A 26298-nucleotide genomic window follows, 5' to 3' on the forward strand; every position below is an offset into this window, starting at 1 on the left:
GGTTTGTTTTACGTTGTTTTTTTTTTCTTTCTATTTGATAAATGTTCTACAGGCAATTGAGAAAAAATGTATTCTGCTATTGTTGGATGATCTGTTACATATGTTAATTAGATCCTGTTGATTTTGTCATTCAGATAATCTATATCCTTGTGATATTTTGCCTAATAGTTCTAGGAGTTGCTGGACGGAAGAGGTGTTAACATTTCCAACTATGATCATAGATTTCTCTTTCTTCTTTCAGCTTTATCAGTTGTTGCTACATGTATTTGAGGCTTTGTGGTTTAATTTTTACACATTAGTATATTCTGTCTTCCTAGAAGATTGATCCTTTTTGATTCATTAGATAATGTCCCTTTTGGTCTCTGGTAATTTTCTTTGCAGTCTACTTTATGAAATATTAATCCCCATCTTTTTACTTTCAACCTACCAGTGTATGAATTTGAAATGAGTTTCTTATATGCAGCATATAGTTGAGTGGGTTTGATTTTTTAATCTACTCTGCCAATCTCTGTGCTTTGATTGGTGTATTTAGACCACTTACGTTCAAGTTAATTATTGATATGTTTGCACTTTAGGATGCTATTTTATCATTTATTTTCCATATGTTTCTTTTGGTTCTTGTTCTGTTATCTCTTTCTTTATCTTTCTGCAGATTACTTGTATGGATTATTTGATTTTTTTTATAGCACTTTTGAATTTGTCTCTGTATATTTTTCATAGTAATTGCTCTGGGTGCTATTTATAATTATGTGCTGGTATCAGCATTTACCACTTCAAATGAAGTATTGAAACTTCACTTCCATTTAGGTCCCTTTACATTCTCACCTTTAAATTTCATTGTTTAGAATATTAGATGGTATTATAATTTTTGTTTTAATATTTGAATATGACATAAAATCCATAAGGAAAAGAATTGTCTATTGTATGGACTCATGCTTCTGCTCTTTCTATTGTTTCTTTTTGCTTCCTGGTGCTCAAAGTTTCCTTCTTTTTGAAGAATTTCCTTTAGCCAACCTTTCAAGGGTAGTTTTGCTAGTCACAAAATCTTTTAATTTTCATTCATCTGTGTTTTTATTTTCCCTTCATTCTGATAATTTTGCTAGATATAGAACTGTAGGTCACCATTTCTTTTCATTTAGCACTTAAAAATATTTTGTCATCTTTCCTTCATGATTTCACATAAGAAATCCATCGAAATTGGTGTTTCCCTACAAGGAATGTATTGGTTTTCTCTGGCTACTTTCAGTATGTTTTTCTTGTCTTTAGTTTTCAAAAACTTATATGTCTTCGCATGAATTCTTTGGGTTTATCCTGTTTAGAGTTAATTCCACTTCTTGGCTCTCTAGGTTGATATCATTCATCAAATTTGAGAAGTTTTCAGCCATTATTTCTTCAAATGCTCATTCATCCCCGCTCTTCTCTACTTTCTAAGACACCAATGATATAAATGTTGGATATTTTTTTCCCCAGAGGTCCTAAGGCTCTGTTCTTTTCTTTTTCTAGTCTATTTTCTCTCTATTGGTCAAATTGGGTGAAATCTATTGTTCTGTTCTCGAGGTCACTAAGTCTATCCTCCATCATCTCCACATTACTATTGAGCCCATCCAACAAGGTTTTTGTTTTTGTTTTTTTAATCCTCACCTGAGGATATTTTTTCCATTGATTTTTAGAGAGAGTAGAAGGGAGGGAAGAGGCTCTGGCTACTTTCAGTATGTTTTTCTTGTCTTTAGTTTTCAAAAACTTATATGTCTTCGCATGAATTCTTTGGGTTTATCCTGTTTAGAGTTAATTCCACTTCTTGGCTCTCTAGGTTGATATCATTCATCAAATTTGAGAAGTTTTCAGCCATTATTTCTTCAAATGCTCATTCATCCCCACTCTTTCTTCTCTACTTTCTAAGACACCAATAATATAAATGTTGGATATTTTTTTGTCCCAGAGGCTCTGTTCTTTTCTTTTTCTAGTCTATTTTCTCTCTATTGGTCAAATTGGGTGAAATCTATTGTTCTGTTCTCGAGGTCACTAAGTCTATCCTCCATCATCTCCACATTACTATTGAGCCCATCCAACAAGGTTTTTGTTTTTGTTTTTTTAATCCTCACCTGAGGATATTTTTGATTTCACATAAGAAATCCATTGAAATTGGTGTTTCCCTACAAGGAATGTATTGGTTTTCCCTGGCTGCTTTCAGTATTTTTTGTCTTTAGTTTTCAAAAACTTATATGTCTTGGCATGAATTCTTTGGGTTTATCCTGTTTAGAGTTAATTCCACTTCTTGGCTCTCTAGGTTGATATCATTCATCAAATTTGAGAAGTTTTCAGCCATTATTTCTTCAAATGCTCATTCATCCCCACTCTTTCTTCTCTACTTTCTAAGACACCAATAATATAAATGTTGGATATTTTTTTGTCCCAGAGGCTCTGTTCTTTTCTTTTTCTAGTCTATTTTCTCTCTATTGGTCAAATTGGGTGAAATCTATTGTTCTGTTCTCGAGGTCACTAAGTCTATCCTCCATCATCTCCACATTACTATTGAGCCCATCCAACAAGGTTTTTGTTTTTGTTTTTTTAATCCTCACCTGAGGATATTTTTTCCATTGATTTTTAGAGAGAGTAGAAGGGAGGGAAGAGGCAGGAAGAGAGAGAGAGAGAGAGAGAAATATTGACATGAGAAAGACACATCAATTGGTTCCCTCGGCTAGGGATCGAACCTGAACCAATTCCCTTGACTAGGAATTGAACCTGAAAACCTTTGGTCTATGGGCAGATGCTCTAACCACTGAACAAACTGGCCAGGGCAACCCAGTGAGTTTTTATTTCTATTGTATTTTTCAGTTCTATAATTTCTATTTCTTTTTTATAACTTCTATTTCTTTTGGGAGATTTTCTATTTTTCATTTGTTTTAAGAGAATTTGTAATTGTAGCATTTTATAATGTCAGCCTTCTAATTCTTATCAGATAACTCTAACATTTAATTTATTTTAGTGTTGGCATCAGTTGATTTCATTTAAGTTGTGATTTTCTTGGTATCCTGGACATTTTGTCTATCACATTCAGATACTCTGGGTCCTACTTAAATATTTTACTTTACAGAGAGGTACTTTACTTAGGTTTAGCATATGATTATTAGCTTACTCTTGTACATCCCCATGGCAGTTTCATTTTCAGAGTCTTTGTGGTGTTATTTGGTCTGTCTGATGTACCCAATGCTGCTGGGGCTTGTGCTGGTCTCTGTTAATGCTGAGTGTGTGGGAGGAATTTTCTCTGACTGGATTGCCAGATACTAGTATATCTTGGTGAGGGAGGGGTGTAGAGAAATCCTTCTATTGGTACCCTCCAGCTATACAGGTTTCTCAGCCAGGGATGAGAGTCTCAGTTCCATGGAGGCAAAGTGGCTTCTGGGACCAGGCTGGTAGCTACAGGGCTTCTAACAGACAGGTGCATTTTTTCTGGTTCCACCAGTCAGCCCTTGTGTCTCTGAGCAGGGGAGGAAAGTCTCCATTCCTTGGGAACAGACCTCGAGGTCACTAAGTCTACCCTCCATCATCTCCACATTACTATTGAGCAGGGGAGGAAAGTCTCCATTCCTTGGGAACAGAGACTCTCCCAGTTGGGCCAGCTGCTTTCCTTGGTTCACTCTTACTGGTTCCTCCTACCTACCTCAGTATCTCTCCATGGAAAAGAGGATTCTCAGACCCAGCAGGGAAGGAAAATGCATACCCTGTTTTTGGCGAGGCTCCCAGCTGCTTCCCCAGAAGTCGTCAGAGGGTCTTCTACTGGATCCAGGGGGACGAATGAGCTGAGATACCTTTTATTGCTAGATGGAAAGTCAGAGAATGCCAAGTTTGGGTGGCCATCTTCTATTGATCAAGGGACACAAGATGACCTGCCTTTGTGTTGTTCTTCTGGTCCTGAGTTCCCAAACCAGCTTGTCTTCTTTTTAGCACCATTCAGAGTTTTCCTTTGCTTGTTTCTTGTGCCACTTTCAGGATTTATAGAGCTGTACTAAGCAAGAAGGAGCAGGGAAAAAAATCTATGCCATCTTGCCCTGAACAGAAGTCCCTCATCTACTGAATTTGATGTATTTATTACCTATTAAAATTTCAATTTTTTCTGCTAATTTACACTCAATTACATTATGGAAATAAAAAATACCAAAGACACCTTTGCCCGAAGCTGGCATTTAGCTTATTTTTCCAACATATAATTAACGAGACTGGGGGGAGGGGGATGGTTATGTCCACACAATAGGATGTACATAGAGCTTGGAGCCATACACATAAAGATACTGTTGAGGAACACACACACACACACACACACACACACACACAGGCCATATCCTTCCAGTCTTTTTAAGGAGGGTCTCTACATCAAGCACAAATGGATTCATGAAGCCACCAAGGGTCTTGGGGAAAATAGGAGGGAGTGGTAGAGCTTACTATAGAGAAGGTGCAGCCCCTCCTTCGGGGGTTCTGAGTGGCAAAACATGCCTGGAAGGTTCTGCTTGTGAAGACTGAGTGGTGCCAGGAGAAAGGCGGCTCCAGAATTCCTCAGGTTGGCCTGGCTCTTCTCTGAGCTTTAGTCGGGAAGAAGGCTTAATCCAGTCAAATGCACCAAAGTAGGTATTTATTTGGGGCAGAATCCTCACGCCAGTACATCTTTATTTCCTTCTTATTTATATACTCTGTTGTTCCCAAGAAACATTTAAAGCAATTTTAATGGCTACATACCATATACAAAAATATAAATTAGATATAAGCAAAAACATAAAATGAACAAAAGGAAAACAAGCTGGTACAAAACTGCTTCTCTGCTACACTTGGAATAAATGGCTCATAAGAGAGCACACTGTTGGGAGTATTCCCTGTGCCATCTCTTACTGGGCCCTCATGGGCACTTGGGACCAGGCACGGGGGCAGCAAGGCGGGAGGGACCCTCTAGATATGCTACAGAGTGAGAGAAGTGCCCATGGAAATTATCCTATTGTACTCCATAGATTTCCTGCTCCTGAAACGTTTGACTTTTTTCTTAAAGATTCCTGAGTTCTCACTTTGAGAATGGCCATGGTTCTGAGTAGTGTAACCTAGTTGAGGGCTCAGGCAATTAAGTTCTTGAGGAATCACATCTCACTTGGGCCCATTACAAGTCAGAGACTGTCTAAATATTCAGAGAGTGTGAACCAAGTCTGAAACTAAGTCATTAATTCCTAAAACTCTTGCTTTTAAAATTCTTCTATTTGATTCTCAGAATTTAAGCCAAAATTTGTAAGATACAGACTTGCAGTGTCCTTCCCAAGTCACCTGGAAGTGTAGGTGATACCGATGATGTGCAGGAGCCGAGAGTCACCACAGAAGTAGTGCCGCGTCCGGTGACTAAATGACCACACTCCTTCCACTATGGGAGCTGTCTTTCTCCTGAGGAATAGAACAGAAAGACCCACTCAGCTGGGTTTTGTTTTCTATGCATACAATACACAAGGTGGTTTTGATTTAGGTGAAAATCTAGGTGAGTGGCGGCTGCTGGGACAGCAGATCTGAATCCAAAAAATATGTAACTCTTCATGAAGCCAGACTTTCTTCCTGGGTTAGGTTTCTCTTCTTTCCTACCTCTCTTGAGCCTCCCCAAACATCTTTAATTTCTGAAAATTTCTTGAAGTCTCATTCACTCTACCTTTTTTATGTTTAACATCTTCAAGCCTCCCTTAGACTGAAGAAAAAAGGTACCTTGTTCCATTCATCAGTCTCTCCCCCATTCGTTCATGATGACATGGCCCGGTCTCCCTTTCTTATGTATATACTCCTGAACTATTCTCAACCCTTGTCTAAAAAGTTTAGCTTCATATTTTAGTATTTCTCTGAAGTTATTTTTCAAAGATCAACTAATTACCTCTTCCTGACCAAACTCAGCGGCTTTTCTTCAGACACAACTTCTCTTGGTCTTTTGTCTTTTTCAACTTGCTCTATAAGGTCAAGGACGATGGTTTACATTCCTCATCTTTCTCTAACTTTGTATGGTAGGGGATTGTTTTATCTAGGTTTTGAGTATTTACAGCTGTAGTACATGAATGTTACCTTTCTTATCTTATTTGAAATGGCAAGATACGGTATCTGTCCCAAAATATATTGTTCAAAATGCATTGTTTATGTATGTTGCTACTCTTAGAAATTTTGTGTTTCCAGTTTGTCAGAAAAGTGAGTTTTAGGCACGTGGTTTCTAATTAAAAAGCTATGGGATGAATGCTCTCTGACACAAAGGAAAGCAACAAAGTGGCACAAAGGGAACTTTTCCAGGGTTTGCTATAGAAAAATCTAGACATTATCAAGGAATAGACATTCCTTGTAAGGAGAAGATGAAATATCCTGCTCTAAAAAAAGTGGTGTTTTTTTTCATTAAGTCAAAGAGTCAAAAAAAAAACAATCCTGGATTCTCTATAGAAAGTTTGAGTTTAGCTTAGAGAGGAAAGGATGCATTAGTTTTCTCTTAGAACAGGTTTTAGAATGAGTACGTACAGGCCAAGTTCGGAACAAACCGGAAGTGGCTTTCTGATAGGGTGGATAGAAAAGAATGATAATCAGTTTGAAGGAGACCAGAGCCTAGGGGCCACTCAGTCTGAAACCAGTGGGTTTTAAAGCTCTGTGTCACTGTTGCTTCTCATATTTCTGAGGTTGCAGCCTTTGGTGGAGTAAAAAGATCAGCAGACCTAAAACGAGATCTCAGCTAGTGCCCTAGTTCTGGTGTCAAGTGGGAGATTCCTCAACAGAACTTCCCTTTTCTCTTGGACACTGTGCAGAGAATGGTTCTTACCTGTTTTGCATTCCCATGTGATCATGTACATGAAAACCCTTGTCTGTTGGTATCTACTTGTTACACATTATTCTTGAGAGAGAAGATTCCATGTGCACCAAAAGATTTTTAAAAATTTATATTGCTCCAAATATTAACGAAGTATTTTTAATAAGTATTTTGTAAAAAAGTTATGGTGAAAGATAACTGTTGAAAGCTTGGTTTGAAAAAACAGTAATAAATCTTATCAACTCAAGGAGTAAACAAACCTCCACGTTATACATAATCAAAGATCACCATCTAGTGGCCCAATTGTATTATAACTTCTGAAGTTAGCTGCAAGCTCCAAAGACTTCAGAGGCCGGGGAGGTGTGTGGAAAGCATCCAGCCCCACTGAGCAGAGGAGAAAAGAAACAGACTTTGGTCCCACTAAAGGCATTCAAAATTCAAGTTACATTCAAAACACTGTGCCCTTTAGACCAACCAATCTTCCAAATCAAGTTTCGGTCCTGGGCCTCTGATCATTCAGACTATGAGTGGACAGTGGGAGGTGATTAAAGTAAAGTGATAGCTCTTTGGGAGATAAACTCAGAGGCATCCAAAACAATGAAGGCTTTTAAAATGACCTTCCGTGAAATCTCTGCCTCTCACCGGTAAGTTCATAATAAAAAATATAGGTTGCTTGGGGGTACATCTGGATTATTGGTGTGTATATCTGGATGATAAAGGAAGCTTTCAGAAAATGAAGAAATATTATCATCAGAAAACATGACTGCCGCACACAACATGACTGAAAAGGGCACAGGTCTGAGAGTCAGAGACTGTTCTAATTCTGGCTTCACTCCCTACTGATGGTGTGACTTTGGACATGTTCCTTAATCTCACTGAGCCTCAAAGAGCTTTTCAAGAATTATCTATAATAATAACAGTGTAATATGCTAATTAGATTGGAAGTCCTTCTGGACGAAGCCGGGGCTGTGAGGGAAGCCTGGGTCCTGGGTGCCAGAGGGAAGCCGGTGCTGGCAGCCGGGGGAAGGAAGGCCTATTCTTGCTTGAATTTCGTGCATTGGGCCTCTAGCCCTATATAATAAAGAGCTAATATGTTAATTAGACTGGACGGTGGAACAACCTTCTGGAATGACTTTCCAGAATGACCTTCTGGAATGACCAGTAGGTGGGGGCAGCGGGGTCGCAGGGCCGCGAGGCAGCTGGGGCCGTGCAGGCCGAGCCCCTTGCACGAATTTCGTGCATCGGGCCTCTAGTATGAAATAAGCATTGAAAAGGGCTTACCCCAGTATCTGGAACACAATTGGTATTTCTTTTACCTTTCTCTAACTTACAAGAAACCTCATAATTTCACTTAAAGAGAAGAAAATAAAGACAATAAGATACTTAAAAAAAATGGGGTTTGGATTTGGGGCCAAAAACTTTGAAATTGCATTTCTTTGCTGAAAGGAAGTTGAGAGACAGTTTAGTCACTATCTAATTGAAGTACTTTCCAGAATGACCTTCTGGAATGACCAGTAGGCGGGGGCAGCGGGGTCGCAGGGCCGCGAGGCAGCTGGGGCCGTGCAGGCCGAGCCCCTAGCACGAATTTCATGCATCGGGCCTCTAGTATGAAATAAGCATTGAAAAGGGCTTACCCCAGTATCTGGAACATAATTGGTATTTCTTTTACCTTTCTCTAACTTACAAGAAACCTCATAATTTCACTTAAAGAGAAGAAAATAAAGACAAGAAGATACTTAAAAGAAAATGGGGTTTGGATTTGGGGCCAAAAACTGGCTCTGAAATTGCATTTCTTTGCTGAAATGAAGTTGAGAGACAGTTTAGTCACTATCTAATTGAAGTAACAGCAGTTGTCCCAGCTCTAACACACTCTGTGTTTTCTTTCAGGATGTAATTTTCTTACTAGTAACATGGAAGGAAGAGTTGTATCCAATGTAAAATGAAGACAGTAGTACCAATCTCACAGGGGGTTATAAGGATGAAAAGAGATGTAGCATAGATGTCCAGAGCTCCGTATCACTTAGGATACTACTAATTTTCATTATTACTGGTCGTTGCCTCTCTCATGGGACATCTGTGAGAGTATGACATAATTGTCACTGATTATTTCAGCAATGCCTGCAGGCCTTTGCTACCTTCCTCACTCTCTGACCAAAGTCCTCCCCTAGAAAGACCAGCACTGTGGCTCTCGCAAGGTGCCTGCTCCTTTGCACACTCCATGCATGTGACTGGATTTTAAACCAATTACAGCAGAACATGCATTTCCAAGTGAGAGTTGAATCCTTCAGTGTGTGTGAGAGACTAAAACTCTTGTTCCTGTAATAGCCCTCTACTCTGGCAACTTCTCTCGGAGCTTACTCCATATCCCTTTATCTCAACAGAATTGAAACAGGAAAAGATTCTGGTCAAAAGAGAAATATATTTTTGTGGGTAGCTTCTAAGTCAGTTCTGAAGGGAGTTCAGGAATATTTTTTGAGCAGTGACAGCTTAACTTTGCAAAGTAACAACACTAAAAGAATACCACAATTTGGGAATATTAATTATAAAATACGTTTTCAAAGTCACTTTTTTTTTTTTTTAAAAAAAGGTCTTATTCAGACGCCCCAAAAGGCCTACATCAATCCCTTTGTATCCCTTTTAGGCTGGAAAGCTCCCTCATACCTCGTGGCAACCCTGCCTGTTCACTGAATCCTAAAGTGTGTATATGTATATGTATATATATATATGTGTGTGTGTGTGTGTGTATGTATATATAAGGTCTTATTCAGACGCCCCAAAAGGCCTACATCAATCCCTTTGTATCCCTTTTAGGCTGGAAAGCTCCCTCATACCTCGTGGCAACCCTGCCTGTTCTCTGAATTCTAAAGTGTGTATATGTATATATATATCTCCAAATCTGTCCAATGGTCCTTTCCCAGGAAGGTGGCAGGGGAAGGCTCAGAGGCCTCTCCTTGACCACAACACTGTCTTACACACTGACGTGAGGCACCCAGAGTGGCACATACATCCTCTGTCGGGCCAGGTGTTCTAATTTGGGGTATGGAAATACAGTTGCTAAGTAAAGCAAAGCAGCTGTGACAGGAAGTAAAAGCCTTAGCCATCAAGACCAGTGTTCAAGTCCTAGCCCCACTACTCACTTGGAGCTTAATGATTCTGAGCCTCACTTCCTCACCTGTGAAATGGGGGGACCTGAGGGTGAGAAAGCCCTCTGTAAACATCCAGCACCTCCCCCACCCTCGGGACTCACTAGGTCCCTTCTAGCTTATAAGAGGTGTCTCACCGAGCCCACAGGGCTCGCCGTGCAAAACAGGGAAGAGGTACCCTCAGCGGTGGCCTGTGTCAGGTGTGGCCAAGCCTGGCTGAAGGGTCCTTTCTGCCCATGCCCTACCCTCAGCAGGATGCCCCAGGCTCACCGAGCGCCTCTCCACATTCCCTTTTTTCCTGCCATTCTTGCCTGGGATGACATCCAGTGAGCGGTAGCTGGGCGGCTTCTCCTCAGGCCAGTTTGGGGAGTGGGAGCGGCGTCGGTGGGCCCCCCAGTTCCGGGGTTGCCTCTCCTTCTCCTCCTCCGAGCTCCAAGAACTGAGGCCTGAGGGCAGGGGAGGGGAGTAGCTGCGGGGCCTGCGCCTCTGGTGCCTGTGCACGCTCTCCCGGGGGCTGGGCCTGTGGGGTCTGTCTGGGTAGCGGCTCCTGAGAGGCAGGTGCGTGAACCGCCAGCGGTCCTCACTGGACGAAGGGACATCGCTGAGGCTATCCCTGTCTGACCAGGGCCTGGATGATGTGTTCGGCCTGGAGCTGCGGTGCCTTCCACTCCGAAGCTGGTCCAGCTCCCTTCCTTCCAACGCCCAGCGCCGAGGCTGCCGGTCCTGCAGCTCCTGGTGGAAACCAGAGTGGTGGTGCTGCCTCCTCTCCTCCCTCAGATCCCAGGCTCCAGGGGGAATTGGAGCGAGCCAATGCTGGTGGGAGGAGTTGCTGGTCATCAGAGAAGATGGCAGGTCTCTCAGTGGGGGCAGGCGGATGATTCTGCGTTCCACGACCTCAGAGCCCAAGGAGGACAGCATACTGCAGGGTTGGCCAGATATGGCTTTGAGGTTAGGGGGTAGGGGCTGGGCTGGGTTGAGGTTCCGCAGCTCTTTCTCCAAATACTCTAGGACGCCGTTAGTGATGGGAGGGTGATTGGTGGGCTGGGTCATTGGCATTTGTGGGAGGCTGGATCGCAGGGACAAATCTGTATGGAAACAAGGATAAGAACATGCAGAAAAGCTGGCTCACAGAATGCTCCTCAGAATCAGGGCACCAACATGCCACATTATTTAGTTTGCATGCATCCCCTCCCATCCTCAGTCATAAAGATACCCACCATATTGGTCAGGAAAGCCCTGAGGTAGCCCGTGCTCCTACTCTTGCCCTCTTCCCTCTCCCACCCTAAGTCTCTGGCAAAGTTTACCTCGCTGAAGCAGCTGGTTCATTGGATAAGATGAAAACTGAGAGCTCCTGTCCGCCCCCCAGTATAGGGGTTTTTCCATCATCTGAGGGCCTAGGGCCTGAGCCTGCTTCATGTAGCGGTGGCGGGCCAGGGCTGCAGGGGAAAAAGGAGAAATGCAGACCCTCAGCCAGGGAAAGGCCCACACCTCCCACTTCACTTCTCTCCATCTAAGTGGCCTTGCCAAGAGGCCAGTTTCTCTCCTCAAAGTTCACTATGACCTATCTTGCATGGGAGTAAGAGGTAAGAGAGGAACTGGGAATAAATTCCATAGGCAAGAGTAGGAATCCCACACCCCAGGATTATACCCTTAAAATTGACTTCCTAGTCTCAGAAACATTTCATCACCCTGCCCATTCCCAAGGTCAACTATAATGTGCAGGGATATACATGGGTAATAAGCAGGCAGTGAAATCTCAGGCCACAAGCCAACAAGGCCGTCAGTCACAGGCCAAATATAGAAGGTACACATGCAAACAGTTTAGAGGAGGCTATGAGTCAGGGGCGGCCAGGGAAGCTCAGAGCTGCCTGCTCAGAGTGGAAAAAGAGAAGGACGTAGATGCTGAGGTCAATGGGCAGAATTACTGGTAAAGAATCTTTCTAGCTAGTACGCCAGCCCTGGTTGGAGAAAACCAGTGGGAGGAAGGCAAGAGAACGCAAAAAGCTGGAGTGGATCCAGTGGACCTTCTGTACTCTTCTCCTCACTTTGCTAAGTGTTGAGGTTTTCCCCAAGCAGGGAGAATCTCTCAGAGGTGGGGTGGAGGCAGAGAAGGGAGAAGGGAAATACCATTTCCTTTCAGGGCAAAGAAAAGAACATAAAAAAGCAGCACAAGGGATCCATGGAAATGTCATTCCAGTCCCCAAGGTGCAGCTAACCCACAATGAGTGTATGTTAAAAACAAAAGCATGTAGTTGGTTTTGCTCATGAATTTCTATTTTGAGGTAATTTTGACGAGTGCCACATCTCCCAAAGTCCCTGTCCATCCACGCATGTAGAAAATGTACTTGTGTGTTTGAGTGAAGGAACTGCCTGCCCCAGGCTCCCAGCAGCACTCTCACCTCCTCTTGGTTCCCCAAGCCCTGTGTCACCTCACCCCCTCACCCCAAGCAGCAGGCTCTCCTGAGGCTTCCTCCTGCCACAGGAGGAGGGAAGAGAAGGCAGGCCTTCTGGACCCAGCTGCACAGGGTGGGTGATTTGTTGAGGCCAGCAGTTAAGGGGCCACCTGGACAGCTACCCAGTGGCTCCAGTGTAAAATAAACTTCCAGCACAACAGGATGTGGTTGCAGCAGAGCCCCCCAAAATGTCTGGAGCTCCAGCCCTAATGGTGAGTCATAGCCCAGCCTGGAGGAAATCAGATGCAAACTAATAGCAACTCACCCAGTTGCCACACTTTCAAGCCAACAGACAGCACTCCGGACCCTCCAAAGACAAGTCCATAAGCCCAGCACTTTCCTCTCCTTTTTGCTAACAGATGCCTCTCCCAGCTCCCTACAAGAGCCACCATCAGCACACACAATGCCCTGCCACTTTACATAAGCTAACTAGTCCACAGAGAATTTTTTTTCTCAGAGAAATCGTCAATGTGGGATCAGATGAGGAAGTTGGGGTCCCAGAGGTTACCTCCCTAGCTCACAGTCCAACAGTGGGTGACTGGCAGAGACAGAGTGTGACCCTGTGTCTGACACCCAAGCCTGTAGTCTTTCTGCCAAACCACTGAGTCCCTAGACTCCTTTATTTCTGTGAAACAAACAAAAAAACCCTTCCCCAGCAGTAACTCCCCACTTTATTTTTCTCCAACTCAGCTCCACAACTTTCAAAACCCACTCCAGACTAGTCTCTGCCTCCAAGGCCCAGGGACATCTAATTCCATTGGGAACAACCCTATATACCACCCCACCCTCTAATTGACTCCTGGATTCCTCTAAATAATACCGCTCCCCGCTTTTGGCCACTTCCTTCCCCCATGCCCCCAATTTCATAGGAGGCAAAGGGAGAGTTAGGCTTACTCCTTGCTCTCCAAAGGACTTTTTAAGTTCATGGAACCCCCTGCATAGATAACTCCCTAGAGATCATTCCAGATCCTCCATGAGCTTTCCCATCAAATGTTTACATTCTCTAGAGATTCATCTACCTGCTCCCTTCTTAGCTGCTACCGCCTTTTCCTCAGGGTTCCTCCCTTCCCTGATGCGCTGGAACTAATGAGATGCGAATGGGAAACACAGCCTCTGAGCTTCTCCCTTGCCATCCTGTTCCTGGAAACAGCCCCATGGGGATGTCTATACTATGAGGGTTTTCTGCTGCTCACCTAATGAGGAATCAGACAGGCAATTCTATATAATAAAGAGGTAATATGCAAATTTATCATCACACCCTCACATAAGATGGCCGTCCCCTGTGTCGTCACAAGATGGCTGGCAGGGGAGGGCAGTTGGGGACGATTGGGCAGGCAGGGGAGCAGTTAGGTGTCGATCAGGCTGGCAGGGGAGTGGTTAGAGGGTGATCAGGCTGGCAGGCAGGTGAGTGGTTGGGAGCCAGCAGTCCTAGATTGTGAGAGGGATATCCAACTGCTGGTTTAGGCCAGATACCTGTGGGCCCGGCAATCGGACATCCCCCAAGGGGTCCCAGACGGGAGAGGGTGCAGGCGGGGCTGAGGGACACCCCCCGGCAAGTGCGCGAATTTCGTGCACCGGGCCTCTAGTAAAATAAGAAACACGGAGAAAGCAGCAAAGCTTCAAAAGTCTCCTAGAAAGTTATCTCTGAAACTCAATGGAGGAAAGTCTGCCCTGGTCACCTTTAATGAACTGGTTAAAAATACAGACTCCTGAATCCCCACAAACCCTCCCTCAGTCTAATGCAAGGCAAGAAAATCTGTGTTTTCAACGAGCTTCTTTATTCTAATGCTGGGAGTCAAATCAGAGTTGACTACTGAGGATCCTCAACAATCTTTCGAGAAATATGATCCTCGGAGATATGTTTCCTTAAATATGGGCTTTGAGGGTCAGATGGACTTCAACTGGAATCCCAGCACGTACCGGCTGTGTGATTCTGAGTGGGGTTAGAGCAGAGGTCCTCAAACTTTTTAAACAGGGGGCCAGTTCACTGTCCCTCAGACATTCCACACATGCACACTGCGGGTCTGGGACGAGTCGGCTGCAAAGCAGGACAGGCAGCGGCGGCAGAAACACCTGGCGGGCCGGATAAATGTTTTCCGCGGGCCGCATGTGGCCCGCGGGCCGTAGTTTGAGGACCCCTGTTTTAGAGGGTCTGAGCCAAGTCTCCTCATCTGTGAGATGGGAATAGTATCTATTTCACAAGATTATTGAGGTTAAATGAGATATTCACATGAAGTGCCTAATGTATGATCATTGACAGATAGTGGCTCTCATTGTTTTAATAAATTGTTATAAGTTGCTTCTTTTGCCTTACATCTCATCAGAGACAAATGTACATACTGGGAAACTACACCACCAAAGGCACGTTCACCTTCCTTTCTGAGGAAAACCTGGGGTGCCATCTTTAAGATGTCTCCTTCCTGATAGAAATGACCCTCAACACTTCCCCCTCCTCCAGAGACCTATGCTTCTTGTCCTCTGCAGCCAGCATCGTCAGTGGGCATCGGGGTGCCATCTTTAAGATGTCTCCTTCCTGATAGAATGACCCTCAACACTTCCCCCTCCTCCAGAGACCTACGCTTCTTGTCCTCTGCAGCCAGCATCGTCAGTGGGCATCAATGACTTGCTTATAACTGCACTCAGTTACCGGTCTGCTGCTCACCTAATGAGGATCTCCAACTGCACTTGCTTGTAACTGCTTACCGTTCCTTACCAATCCCCTCCACTCTCCCAGAACTTGTTCTTTGCCCTCTTTTGACCCATGATCACAGAGTCCTTTCACTTTTTCCCATACTACCAGTCCACTATGACTTGACTGGCCAGTCATTTTGGTAACATCCTCAGGAGCTTTCTAGAATCCCACACTCTTTGAACTCTTACCATCTCAGCTTTAGGGAACCACCAGCACATGCATCCTAGCTCCACACTGCCAGAGCTGACGGCATTGTGAGGCAACTGACCTCAAAGAGCCTTCCTCCCAACCTAACTTTCCCTGACTAATATATAGACCTGGCTTCCCTCCTGTAGAGCAGCAGTTTAAACATACCCCAGGTCTCATGCCTTCCCCTCCTCATGAACTTTTAGCCGATGGCATCATCTTTGTTGAGGAAGAGGAACCACCCTGGGCAATGAACCAAGAGACCTAGTTCTAGTCCAGGCTCTGCCACTAACAAACTGTGTACTTGTGAAAAAGTCTCACCAGGCCTCACATCCCTCACCCGTGAGGAGGTGCACGGCATAGAGCAGAGATTCCCACTGTGGCCTGTGGCCTACTGCTGGGTGTGCCCAGAGGTTCTGTGGGGAGGAGGGTTAGTAAACCATCTAGAGATGAAACTTGTTTCTCCAGTTCTCCCAGAAAAAATAAAGTTCACTTTCAATAGCTTTCACCTTTAAGTTCTACTGTGGGTTCTTTACTGGTACGGAATGAATTATCAAGTTACTGAAATGTGGTGTCATTTTAATATTTTCCCTCTCTGGTTCTCTAGTAACTCTCACTAGAAAGTAGGAGCAGGATGGGGAGACTGGCTGTGGTCAGAGAAGTTCAAGAACCACTGGCATCATTCTTGAAGCTCTCTGCCATGTCTAGAATTTTTACTTGCTACATATGAGCTCTCCCAGCTTCCTCCCTTATACTTTAATCATTGTCCATATCATAATGACTTCCTCTCTCTCTTCAGAGGTCAGGCTGTCTTTCCTAAAGGCAGTCATTTCACTGTAAGCCTGGTGTCACTCCCATTGGCTCCATCACTCCTCACTGATCATCTTACTTTACTTATTTTCCATAGGCCTTGGTTCTTTGCCTACAAATATGCTTAGGGTTACCCATTCTAAAAACAAGCAAAAAATAGTCATACACACACATACACACACCCTTCTCTATCCAAAAGCTTTAACAACTTCTGACCCCTCCATATAATCTCCTCTCATCACCAAACTTCGCAGGACAGTCTGCCCTAGTGACTCACTTCGGAACTTACCTCATCTGCTCAAGTTTAGGGACCTTTACTTGTGGCCTGCATTTCTTGACTTTACGAGTTCTTCTAAATGAACTCTAACCACTTAGGAGGAACTCTTCTCCCCCAGAACCTGTTTATTAGCCGACAGTGGATACATTTATCATTTATGCTGGGTTTCTCCCCAGTCCTGCTTATTTTGAGTGTCCCACTGACCTAGGGATGCTAAGAAGACACCTTGAGAGGGTTTTTCTCATCTTTTCCTGCATATTAATATGTCAGTGACAGTGACTTCTCCATGGTGTCTCTCCATGGTGGGAAATTCAGGCTCTCGTGAGTCAGATGAACATGGATACAGCACTGTACTACCACTGCTACTCACTATGTGTGTGACTTCTCTGACCTTCAGTCCCCTCATCTGTCAAAAGTGATGATACTGGCCTTCTAGGGTTGTGAAGATTCAATGGGGAAATATGTACAAAGGGCCTACACAAAGCAAACAGCCAATAAAGGTTAGTTCTCTTTTCCTGTAAGACATCAACCTCGAAACCAGACTCAGAGCATTGACCTCAACATTGTAGATTAAGTTTTGTTTCCATCTTAAGAAGCAATTCCTTAAAAAAAATTCCCTTTCAAATGGACCAAAAGGATAAGAGTGGTTATCTCTGGGTGCTTAGTCTTTACATATTCCAAAATTTCTGGAATTTCCTCAGAAATGTAATACTTTACTGATATCACCAGGAATAGGATATATTATTTTAAAACACAAATACCACTTCCATTTAAAGAAGTTGATTCCATTCTAGCTAGTTACTAAGAAAAGATCATTGTAGAATAATTTATTTTTCTTTTATCTTCACCATGCATTCCGTAGCCAAATTGTTTAGGGCATGTCATAATTCTGTTTTATTTTTTTATTTTTTTTAATATATTTTATTGGTTTTTTACAGAGAGGAAGGGAGAGGGATAGAGAGTTAGAAACATCGATGAGAGAGAAACATCGATCAGCTGTCTCCTACACACCTCCTACTGGGGATGTGCCCACAACCAAGGTACATGCCCTTCACCGGAATCGAACCTGGGACCTTTTGTCCGCAGACTGACGCTCTATCCACTGAGCCAAACCAGTTAGGGCCATAATTCTGTTTTAAAAAGTCAAATGTCAGCCCAAAGAAAGCAAGATCTTCTTCTGCTCCCTCTTCCCTTCCTTTAACACAGAAATTCTAAAAGTGTGGCTCTAGCCCAGGAGCATCACATCACCTGGGAACTTTTGAGAAATGCAAATTCTCAGGCCCACTCCAAACCAATTAAATAAAAAAACTCTGGCAGTGAGGGCTAGCAATTAAGCTTTAACAAGCCCTCGAGGTGATGCTGAAGTTTGAGAACCACTGCTCTAACACCTCTTTCCTCAGATCTACTCTTTTCAAGTCATCTCTAAGGAGTGGCCTCCTCTCTCACTGCTACATTTAAACAATTCTCTCCAGCGACCTCATGTTAAGCAAGGTCAGTGCTAAGAGCAAATAGTGGAGCACAGGTATAACAGAGCCACGGAGGAAATGCTCTCAGTAGGCAGAGCCATTTGAAGAAGGCCGTAGGCAGGCTAAAATGAGGACAGGAAGAAAGTCCTCTCACTTGACTCTGTAGCTTGCCCAAGGATCATTTTCTGGGCTGAGGCCAAAGACCCCCGAGCCTGTGATGGGAGAAAGTTGTGGAGGAGAACCTGGAAGAGCCTATGGTTTTGAAGTTGACCTGTTTGGGGCACCAGGCTCCAGCAGCAAGCCATCCCACTGCTTGTCCATCCCCTCTCACCTTCCTCAGGGCAGCAGCAGCGGGTGGGACAGCAGGGGCAGCGGATGTAGCAGCAGCAATATTGGGGACAGCACTGGCACCAGCACACTCCAATCAGCAGGAGCAGGAGGAGGGCTCCCAGAATGATGAAGATCACCGTCAGCCAGTCTGCAAGGGAGAAGCCAAGCAGGGGTCACACTAAATATACAGGGGCAGTTCTAATAGCCTAGAGGTCTAACAAATACAGCTCTCAACCTACAGATTAAGGTTGAACAATATAATGAAAAAAAAAAAGGTTAGCTTTGGTAAGAGAACTTCAGAGGTTGGCAATCCAAAAATAACAACCTGGCCTTGCTTGTTTCTGTTTTTTTTTTTTTTTTCCCCTGTATGAAAAAAGTGTCATGGTGGGGCAGATAAATAAAAAGTTCCCGCAGTACTTACGCAGGACAATGAGTTTCACCTCCTTATCTGGGTCACCTGATGTGTCCCCTGGAGCCTCAATCGCGCAGTAATACACTCCATGGTCCCACCACATCACTTCATTAATCACCAGATCTGCTCCTGCAAGAAAGGAGGAAGAATGTGCACTGATTGAAAGAGAGGGAAATGCTTTCTGACCTATTGTAGATTCAAGACCCTAGCACTGTCCTTCTACATCTTAAGTGGACCCCTCATAGTTCAGAGAAAGGCCTCAATTCCTTTATTGAGACCCTCCTCTTTCTCCAAACAGTATAATGGAGGTAGAACTGACCAGTCATTGAGCCCTATGAGGTATTTTGAAAGGGTTTTGTATAGATCACCTCATTTAATTCCCACTACAACTCTCCAAGTGGGTGAGGTAGAGATTACCACTTGTCTCCCAGAGTCTATTCCCCCTTTCTCTCAGAGTCATAGAATTTTTGGTCATGTATGAGGTCATCCAGAATAAAGTCAGTATTTCTCATTCTCTCTTACAGACGGACATGGACATATGACTCAGGGCGGATAGAGTGTAAGCAGAAGTGTTACATCATAACTCAAGAACTTTCTTAAAAACAGTCTGGGGACACCTTTACCCTTTTGTCTTCATTTCCTCTTTTTTTTTTTTTATCCTTACTTGAAGATATGTGTGTTGTTGTTTTTTTCCATTGATTGTAGAGCGAGTGAGTAATGGAGAAGGAGAGAGAGAGAAACATTGATTGGTTGCCTCACATATGCGCTTGACTGGGGATTGAACCCACAACCTGACCAGGAACTGAACTTGTGACCCTTTGGTGCATGGAATGACCCTCTAACCACTGACCCACACTGGCCAGGGTTGTTCTTTATTTCTTCTTCTACTCTGTTATCTGGAAAGCAAATATGATGGCTGCCATCTTGGACTATGAGGACGATGATGATATTCTTGGTGGGTTGGAAGGAGCTTGGGGCCCTGAGGACTTAATGGAAGAGAGCCACTACTACACTAGTTCCATAGACTTTCAAATTTATATAAGAGAAGAAATAAACTTTATTGTTTAAGTCACTAATACTTGGGGCTTTTGCATATTCACAACTGTAATCCTGATATGTGGGTACCATTATTAGCTGCATTTCAGATGAAGAAACCGAGAGGCTTAGCAGGCCTTAGCCTTTTCCAGGAGGCCAAGAAACCGGCTTAATAACAGAGAGCTAATGCTTAGCAGAGGTAGGTTCAAACCCTGTCTCTCTGCTTCACTATTGGTGCTCTTAACCACCAAGTTCTCATATCCTCTCCAAACTAGGTAGACAATGCCATAGCCTGGTTCACTTGCTAGCTGTGAACAGATATCTCTGGATCTTAAAGGAATAGGTTATGAGATAAACCTGAATAGGCAAGGATGAAATGCCATTGTTTTAGGAGTAAATGTTACTAAAAAAATAATAATTTCAGTTATCAGGAACACCAAGCACTGTGCTCCCCCACTAAGATAGATGAATGGGATGTTCAAGATTAGCAAATGCAACACAGACTCACTAAGACCTTTTATGGGTTCAGCACTATGTTAGACACTGTGTGGACGATTTCAAGAGGAAATGCGGGAGATGTGAAGAGGAATAAGACCCATCTCTGTCCTAAAAGGGCTTAAAGTCTAGTCGGAGCATCAGGGCAGCCTCCAAGACTCCATTATTTTAGCCACAGTAAGTGCCAGAGGACATCTTCAAATTCTTAAAGACCTTACTTTACAGATTTGCTCCTGCTTAGTTGACAGTCATATCTGCAATTCTTTTTTTTAAATTATAGTTGGCATACAATATTGTAATAATTTCAGGTGTATGACATAGTCATTCAACATTTATATACATATGAAATGATCACCACAGTAAGTCTAGAAACCATTTGTATATCTGCAATTCTTTCTTATATGTTTGTCAAGAAATATTTATTGAGGAAATGAAACAAAAATGTAAGGTCACCCACTATTGGAGCTAACTTTGACTTCTGTTTCCTTCTCTTTCTACGTCAATCCCTATGATTATTTTCCTACTCATAATTTTCCAAACCCACTACCTTTCCTAGAAACAAGCTTACCACAGACTTGGAAGAATGGTGAAAATGCTTTGGGGGAAATTCCCCCTCAGAGGTTAATGTGTATTATAAATCTTCCCCAATTTTTATTAGAGACATAAAGATTATTTTAGGGATGTCAGAGTAATGAGGGCATTCAAGTATGTTAGCATTTTAAATGATTCAAGAACTATTTTGACAGGTTCATCACAAATGATGCAGACACGAGCATAAAAGTATCAGAAAACAAGGCTCCAGATGTCACAAGCTTGAAGGTAGAAATAAAACCAAGGGGAAATGCCACTTTCCCATGAGAGTAAGAAAGAGCAGAGTCTGACCCAGTGTGGCTGTTTGGGAATGGAGGTAGCAGACCGCACTGCTCAAAATTAGGAAAAAAAAGAGACAGAAAAGCAGGGACTATCACCTTTGGGGACTTTCATTTGACCTTCAAAAACTTTAAAGGAGACTTGTTAATTAAAGAGACTTATTAGAGCTAATTCTGCGAGCTCTGGAGAAAGTGGAACCACCCCGAATCTTTGAGAATGCCCCTAAAGACGGGAAAAGTACAGTTGTGCCCTAAAGCCCGGAACACGGCTTGGGGGAACCAGAGGTTGAATGTCAAAGGATCAAACATAAGTTTTACAGCCAAAGTATTAGAAACAAAGTTGGAAGCAATTGTTAAACTGGCTCCCTTTAAATGCTCTACCTTTAAATGGTCAAAGAATATTAACTGATTTCTTCACGTTGTTGCTATGGGAATTCTGAGTGGCCTGCTGGGTGTATTTCCCCCACCTTTTTTTTCTTTTTAACCAGCAAATGTTTACTTAACACAGTACACAAAGCTCAAAAATAGGCTCTGAATTTTGTGCCAATAACCCATCACACCAATCCTGGATTATAAGATAGGAATGTGGGGTGCTAACCCAACCATCCCAACGTTATGCTGAGTGATCATAACTAAAGTTCACTGCACACACTTTCTGTTTCTAAGTGCTTTATACATATCATCTCCCTTGATCCTGACAACTCCCCAGGTACTGTGGCAAGTTTCACTTTATAGAAATTGAGGCTAAAAATGTTGAAGGGACTTGCCCAAGTTCACACGCCCTATAAGGAACTCACACCTGAGTCTAATCACCGCAAAGGATACGCTTTAAGCCTAACTCTCACACATCACATTTGATATTCACTTCAGTGTGGGGAGACAGAGCCCATTATGCCCATCTTGCAGATGAGGCAACGGGAGCTAGAGAACATAGCTGCCACGGTCACTAAGCCAACATGTGGGAGTAATGGGACACTCAGCCCGGTGTTTTGGATTCTAAGCCCAGTGTTCTTTTCTGTACCACTGAAGGGTGCTGGTCTGAAGGTGGGCATCTCCTTGGAAGGCTCTATTTCCTTAGACGGGTATAACAGGCACGGCCAGAGGGAAACCCAGGAGCCTGGGGTCCCAGCAGGCCCTGAGGGCAATTCATGGAAGGGTCAAAGGAGCCTGGTCCACACCTCAGCCCTGAATCTCAGGGACACAGAGGAAACCATCCACTCCTACACCATTAGCCAAAGCGCATCCAGAGACCAGCTTCCAGGGAAGTGACTTCCAGTGTCGTGGCACATTCTGTACCAGCATAGCTGGCATTTTCCTCAAACAAGGGCAGGGAGCAAGCAGATCATCAGGCAGCAGAGAAAAAGGGAAATCCCCCACAATGACTCAGCCTGGTGTCTGCACCTCTGCACCCACTCACGGTTCTGGATGGTGATCTTGCGCTGCCGGTAATCCGCCCCCAGCACAGGTTCATTCTGCCCCCGCCTCTGGGCCACGATGCGGACCTCCCGCTGGCTGTCATTGCAGTCATTGGAAGGGTCCTGGCCCAGGGACAAAGCTGCCTGGTATGCTGTGGAGAGAGGACACGCCTAAGTCACACAGCAACGGGGAATTCCCAGGAAGAAAGGTGCCCTCACTATGAACCTCTGTGTCCCCGGGGCATCTTGTTCGCATGAAGATTCTGATTCTGTGGGTCTGGGGTGAGAAGCAGAGATTCTGCATTTCTAATGAGCTCCCAAGTGATACCAATGAACCACACTTTGAGCCTGACACTCCAGCATCCCCCCAATAGGCCATCAAGTCCTGGATGCATCCACTGACTCCCATCCCAACTTCCCGTGTCTCATTTTTAGCGGCCCCAGACTCTGCTCCCTTATAATACACCGGCCCTTACAATACAAAGTTTGAAAGCTGTTAAATCTGCTGGGGCAAATGCCCACTATCCTAATCTTCCCTACCTCCCCACTTAACCCAGGCATTTTAAGAGTATCCCCTCCACCGCCCCCACGAAAGTATACCTGAATTTAGAGAGACAGGGGTCTCTGGGGACAGCATCAGTCTCCATGGGTGGCTCAGACAGGTTTTGGGGTTCATATTGACATTTGTAGGACTAAAAGAGGTAAAGCTGATGCCTCCCCCTCTTTTCATCTTAGGGAGCTCATCTGCTTCCTTCCAACAGGGTGTCTGCTTCTGTTCCCAAAATTTCTACAAGGTTAATTATCCCATTTAAAGGGAGCCAGTGGGTATCTGGGTTCCTTTGTTCCTGGAGAGAGGCAGAGGTGGGCAGCTAGGAAGAGCTTTGGTTCCAGACAGCAGAACCAATTGTCACTTAGAGGTCAGATTTGGCTAAACATAGGGGAATTGTGCATCTCAGAGATGTCAAACAACAAGTGTACTCCCTGGGGGCAGTGAGCTCCGTATCACTGTTTAGTCAGCAGGGGAGTGACTGTCCACCAGGAAGGCGGGCTGCAGAATCGAATCTGGCAGTGGGCACAAGTTCACAAATGACCCTTCCTCGTGCATCCCGGAGGTGCAGGAGTTTTCTTGTCAGCATTCTAAGACCAGGGTGATGAGAGGCAAATCTGCATCCTCATCTCAGCGTGCTGGCTCAGACTAGGAGGCAGAATTTGCTCTGCCTTTTTCTTAATGTCTGGGCTGCCTTAAATCTTTTTAGAACAAGGTGGGACATACATTTTAAAATAAATAAAACAGTATGTGACCTTCAATTAGTTACTCTATCTGCTTGGGCTCCGTTTACTATAAAATGAGGGGGCTGGAATAAGTGACCTCTGTGGCTTTTCACTTATGAGGATTTGTGATCCTAAGTCATTCCTACCTACACCCTAATGGCAACACTTCACAAAGGGACCCTGGCAGAGCCAGAGAGGGAGGACACTCACACGCAGAGTAGTAGTCAAAGATGGGGTCCTTGCAGAAGGACTTGAAGCGCCACGTCACGACCACGTCCTGGAGCTGGGCAGAGGTGGTGTAGTCACATTTGAGGATGACAGAGGCAAACAGGGTGACATAGCGCTCTGTGTGCTGGACGGTCACCAACAAGGACAGACACCCTGCAGCCAAGAGCAGGAGACAATGCTGAAGGGAGACCAGATCTCTGGGAGGTGACCTACTTCGGCTGGTGGGAAAGAAAAGCCATGCAAATGAACCACCACACTGCCTGACTGGTTGGGAGCTCACAGGTGGAGTCTGAGTTCTTACTTGGCCTCGGGAAAATGTGGGGTGGATACTGCACAGACAAAAGGGAAGATGGCGAAGAAAAAGATCAAGGAGCTCATGGTCCATCGATAGTGATAACACATACACTACAATAATAAAGAATTATATTAAAATAAGCCCACATTTGTACTGGAGTGAACTTGCTAATATATATTTTCTTCACATCATTTTCTCTTCATTTCCCTAAGGATAAATTTCAACCTCTACAAGGCCTCTAAGGCTGGTCACATCTGTCTTCAGCCTTTCTCTCCTGCCTCATCTCCCTTCACGCCCTACCTTACACTCAGAGCTTCGGCCATGGTAGGATTGCCGTCTTCAGCAGGTCTTCCTGCATGTGGATCTCTCGGCTGCAGCACTCTTCCATATCACTGGCCACCATTCCACTCCCTTCACTAGACTAATTACTATTTATTCCTTCGGTCTTCAGCTGCACCCTCACCTCCTCCAGAAGCCTTCCCTGACTACAAATCTGGGAGAGGGGCCTCTCCCTGTTTCCCCCAAGTGCCTCATCTTACCATAAGGAGCACTTTTTCACACTTCGTAGTGATGGCCTGTTTATGTAGGCCCTGAGAAGGACGACTGGGTTTGTCTCTAACTCACTGTTGAAACAAAAGTGCCTCATATTGTGCCTGTCACCTCCTTGGCAACCAACAAATGTTTGTTGAATAAATGATGGAATAAATGACCAAAAATACATTAACCAGTGGTCAGGTCAACATAAGCATCGAGCAAATGAAACAAAAATCAGACTGTGCCAAATTTTATCAAGAAAGACTTGAAGGAATTAAACACTTTTTGTTTTACTTTAAAAAACTCCCTCCTCTTACTTTTCCAATACACAGACATACTGCAGGTCTGCCTTGATGAGGAGCCAGGTGGCACAGATATGTCAGGTGGGACTCTGGCAGTCAGAGGGCCACACATAATTGATATCTTGTAATGTTTCTATATCAATATGGGTTCTAGGCTGGGTTATAGGGCATCTTCTCATAGGAGGGTTAGTGTAGAGCAAGAGTACTCAAACTTGAGCATACACCGCCCGGAAGACTTGTGACAGCCCAGACTGATGTCAGCAGTTTCTGATTCAGTAAGACTTGGGTGGGGCCCAGGACTTACATTTCTAATAAATTCCCAGGAGACACTGATGCTACTGCTCTGGGCATCATACTTTGAGAAACACTGGTGCAGACTAGATTTTAAAACAGCAACCACCTAGGCTTTGGACTCAGATATGATGTTGTTCAAATCACTTTACTACATACTTAGACATTGGACAAGTTATTTACTCTCACTCAGTTTGTGCTTCCTCAACTATAAGTGGAGATTACATATAATAGTACTACCTGTATCAGGTCCTTGCAAGAATTCAATGAGATAATCCACATCGGGTGCTTGGCACAGTGCCTGGCACACACACTGCCATGTTAGTGTCAGTGTATAAGTCTCCCTCTTTCAAACTGGAGTTCTCAGGTATAATTGCCTTTATTTTGACTGAGTTACTCCCACAAACAAAACAAACATAGACACCCATTACAGAGCAGCTGGGTGGGCCTATCTCAGTGGCCAAAGCCAATGGTTCTGGGTCGCACCTCACCTTCTGGACACAGCCCACAAAAGATAGTCTGTTGAGGCTTATGATGGGCACCCACACCTGCTTTTCGCATATCCATGGAGAGGCGACAGAATGCTGCTCAGAACAGGCTCTGGCCCCCAGATAAGACCTGAGTCATCTCCCGAGTTGGGCTGTAAATAAGGATGTGCCCTGACAGCTGAGCTGGAGAGAGGGTCTGCAGAAGTGTAGGGGAGACCTCTGGGTGGCGAAACCTTCATGAAGGAAAAGATTTACGCGAGACTCTGACTCGGATAGGATAAAGATGACACGTGAGAAAGAGAGGGCAGAGAAACTCACCATTTCAGGATGGAAGATGAGCACGGCCCTTAGCAGGAAGGGGCAGTTACTTGGGGAACCTGGAGGGAACCAACTAGCTGGCATCTCTGGCTTTATGGGAGGCAGAGGGGATAAATAAGGTGGTGCTGGTGTGGTGACCAGGAGGTGGGGAGACGGAGTGAAGTCAGTATCACACTCCAATGTCTAGTTAATGG

At 44.2% G+C, this 26298-nt stretch overlaps 1 protein-coding gene across 4 annotated transcripts; it reads right to left on the reverse strand.

Annotated features, from left to right (window-relative positions):
- Positions 1-4605: 4605 nt before the first annotated feature.
- ILDR1 (immunoglobulin-like domain containing receptor 1) lies at positions 4606-24312 on the reverse strand. 4 transcript variants are annotated; one of them, XM_014546996.1, is made up of 7 exons: positions 23859-24307; positions 22379-22528; positions 18572-18691; positions 18152-18298; positions 11241-11372; positions 10248-11021; positions 4606-5415 (listed from the first exon to the last, which is right to left on the reverse strand). In XM_014546996.1, exons 1-7 carry the CDS (start codon positions 24259-24261, stop codon positions 5396-5398), a joined length of 1746 nt encoding a protein of 581 aa, XP_014402482.1. In that variant the 5' UTR covers positions 24262-24307; the 3' UTR covers positions 4606-5395. The 4 variants fall into 4 exon arrangements, with proteins under 4 accessions (XP_014402482.1, XP_014402480.1, XP_014402481.1 ...); XM_014546994.1 differs by having other exon boundaries at positions 10207-11021; XM_014546995.1 differs by having other exon boundaries at positions 4606-7516; positions 10207-11021.
- Between the last annotated feature and the right edge of the window lie 1986 nt (positions 24313-26298).

This window comes from Myotis brandtii, unplaced genomic scaffold, assembly GCF_000412655.1.
Source record: "Myotis brandtii unplaced genomic scaffold, ASM41265v1 scaffold46, whole genome shotgun sequence".
Lineage (NCBI taxonomy): Eukaryota > Metazoa > Chordata > Mammalia > Chiroptera > Vespertilionidae > Myotis > Myotis brandtii.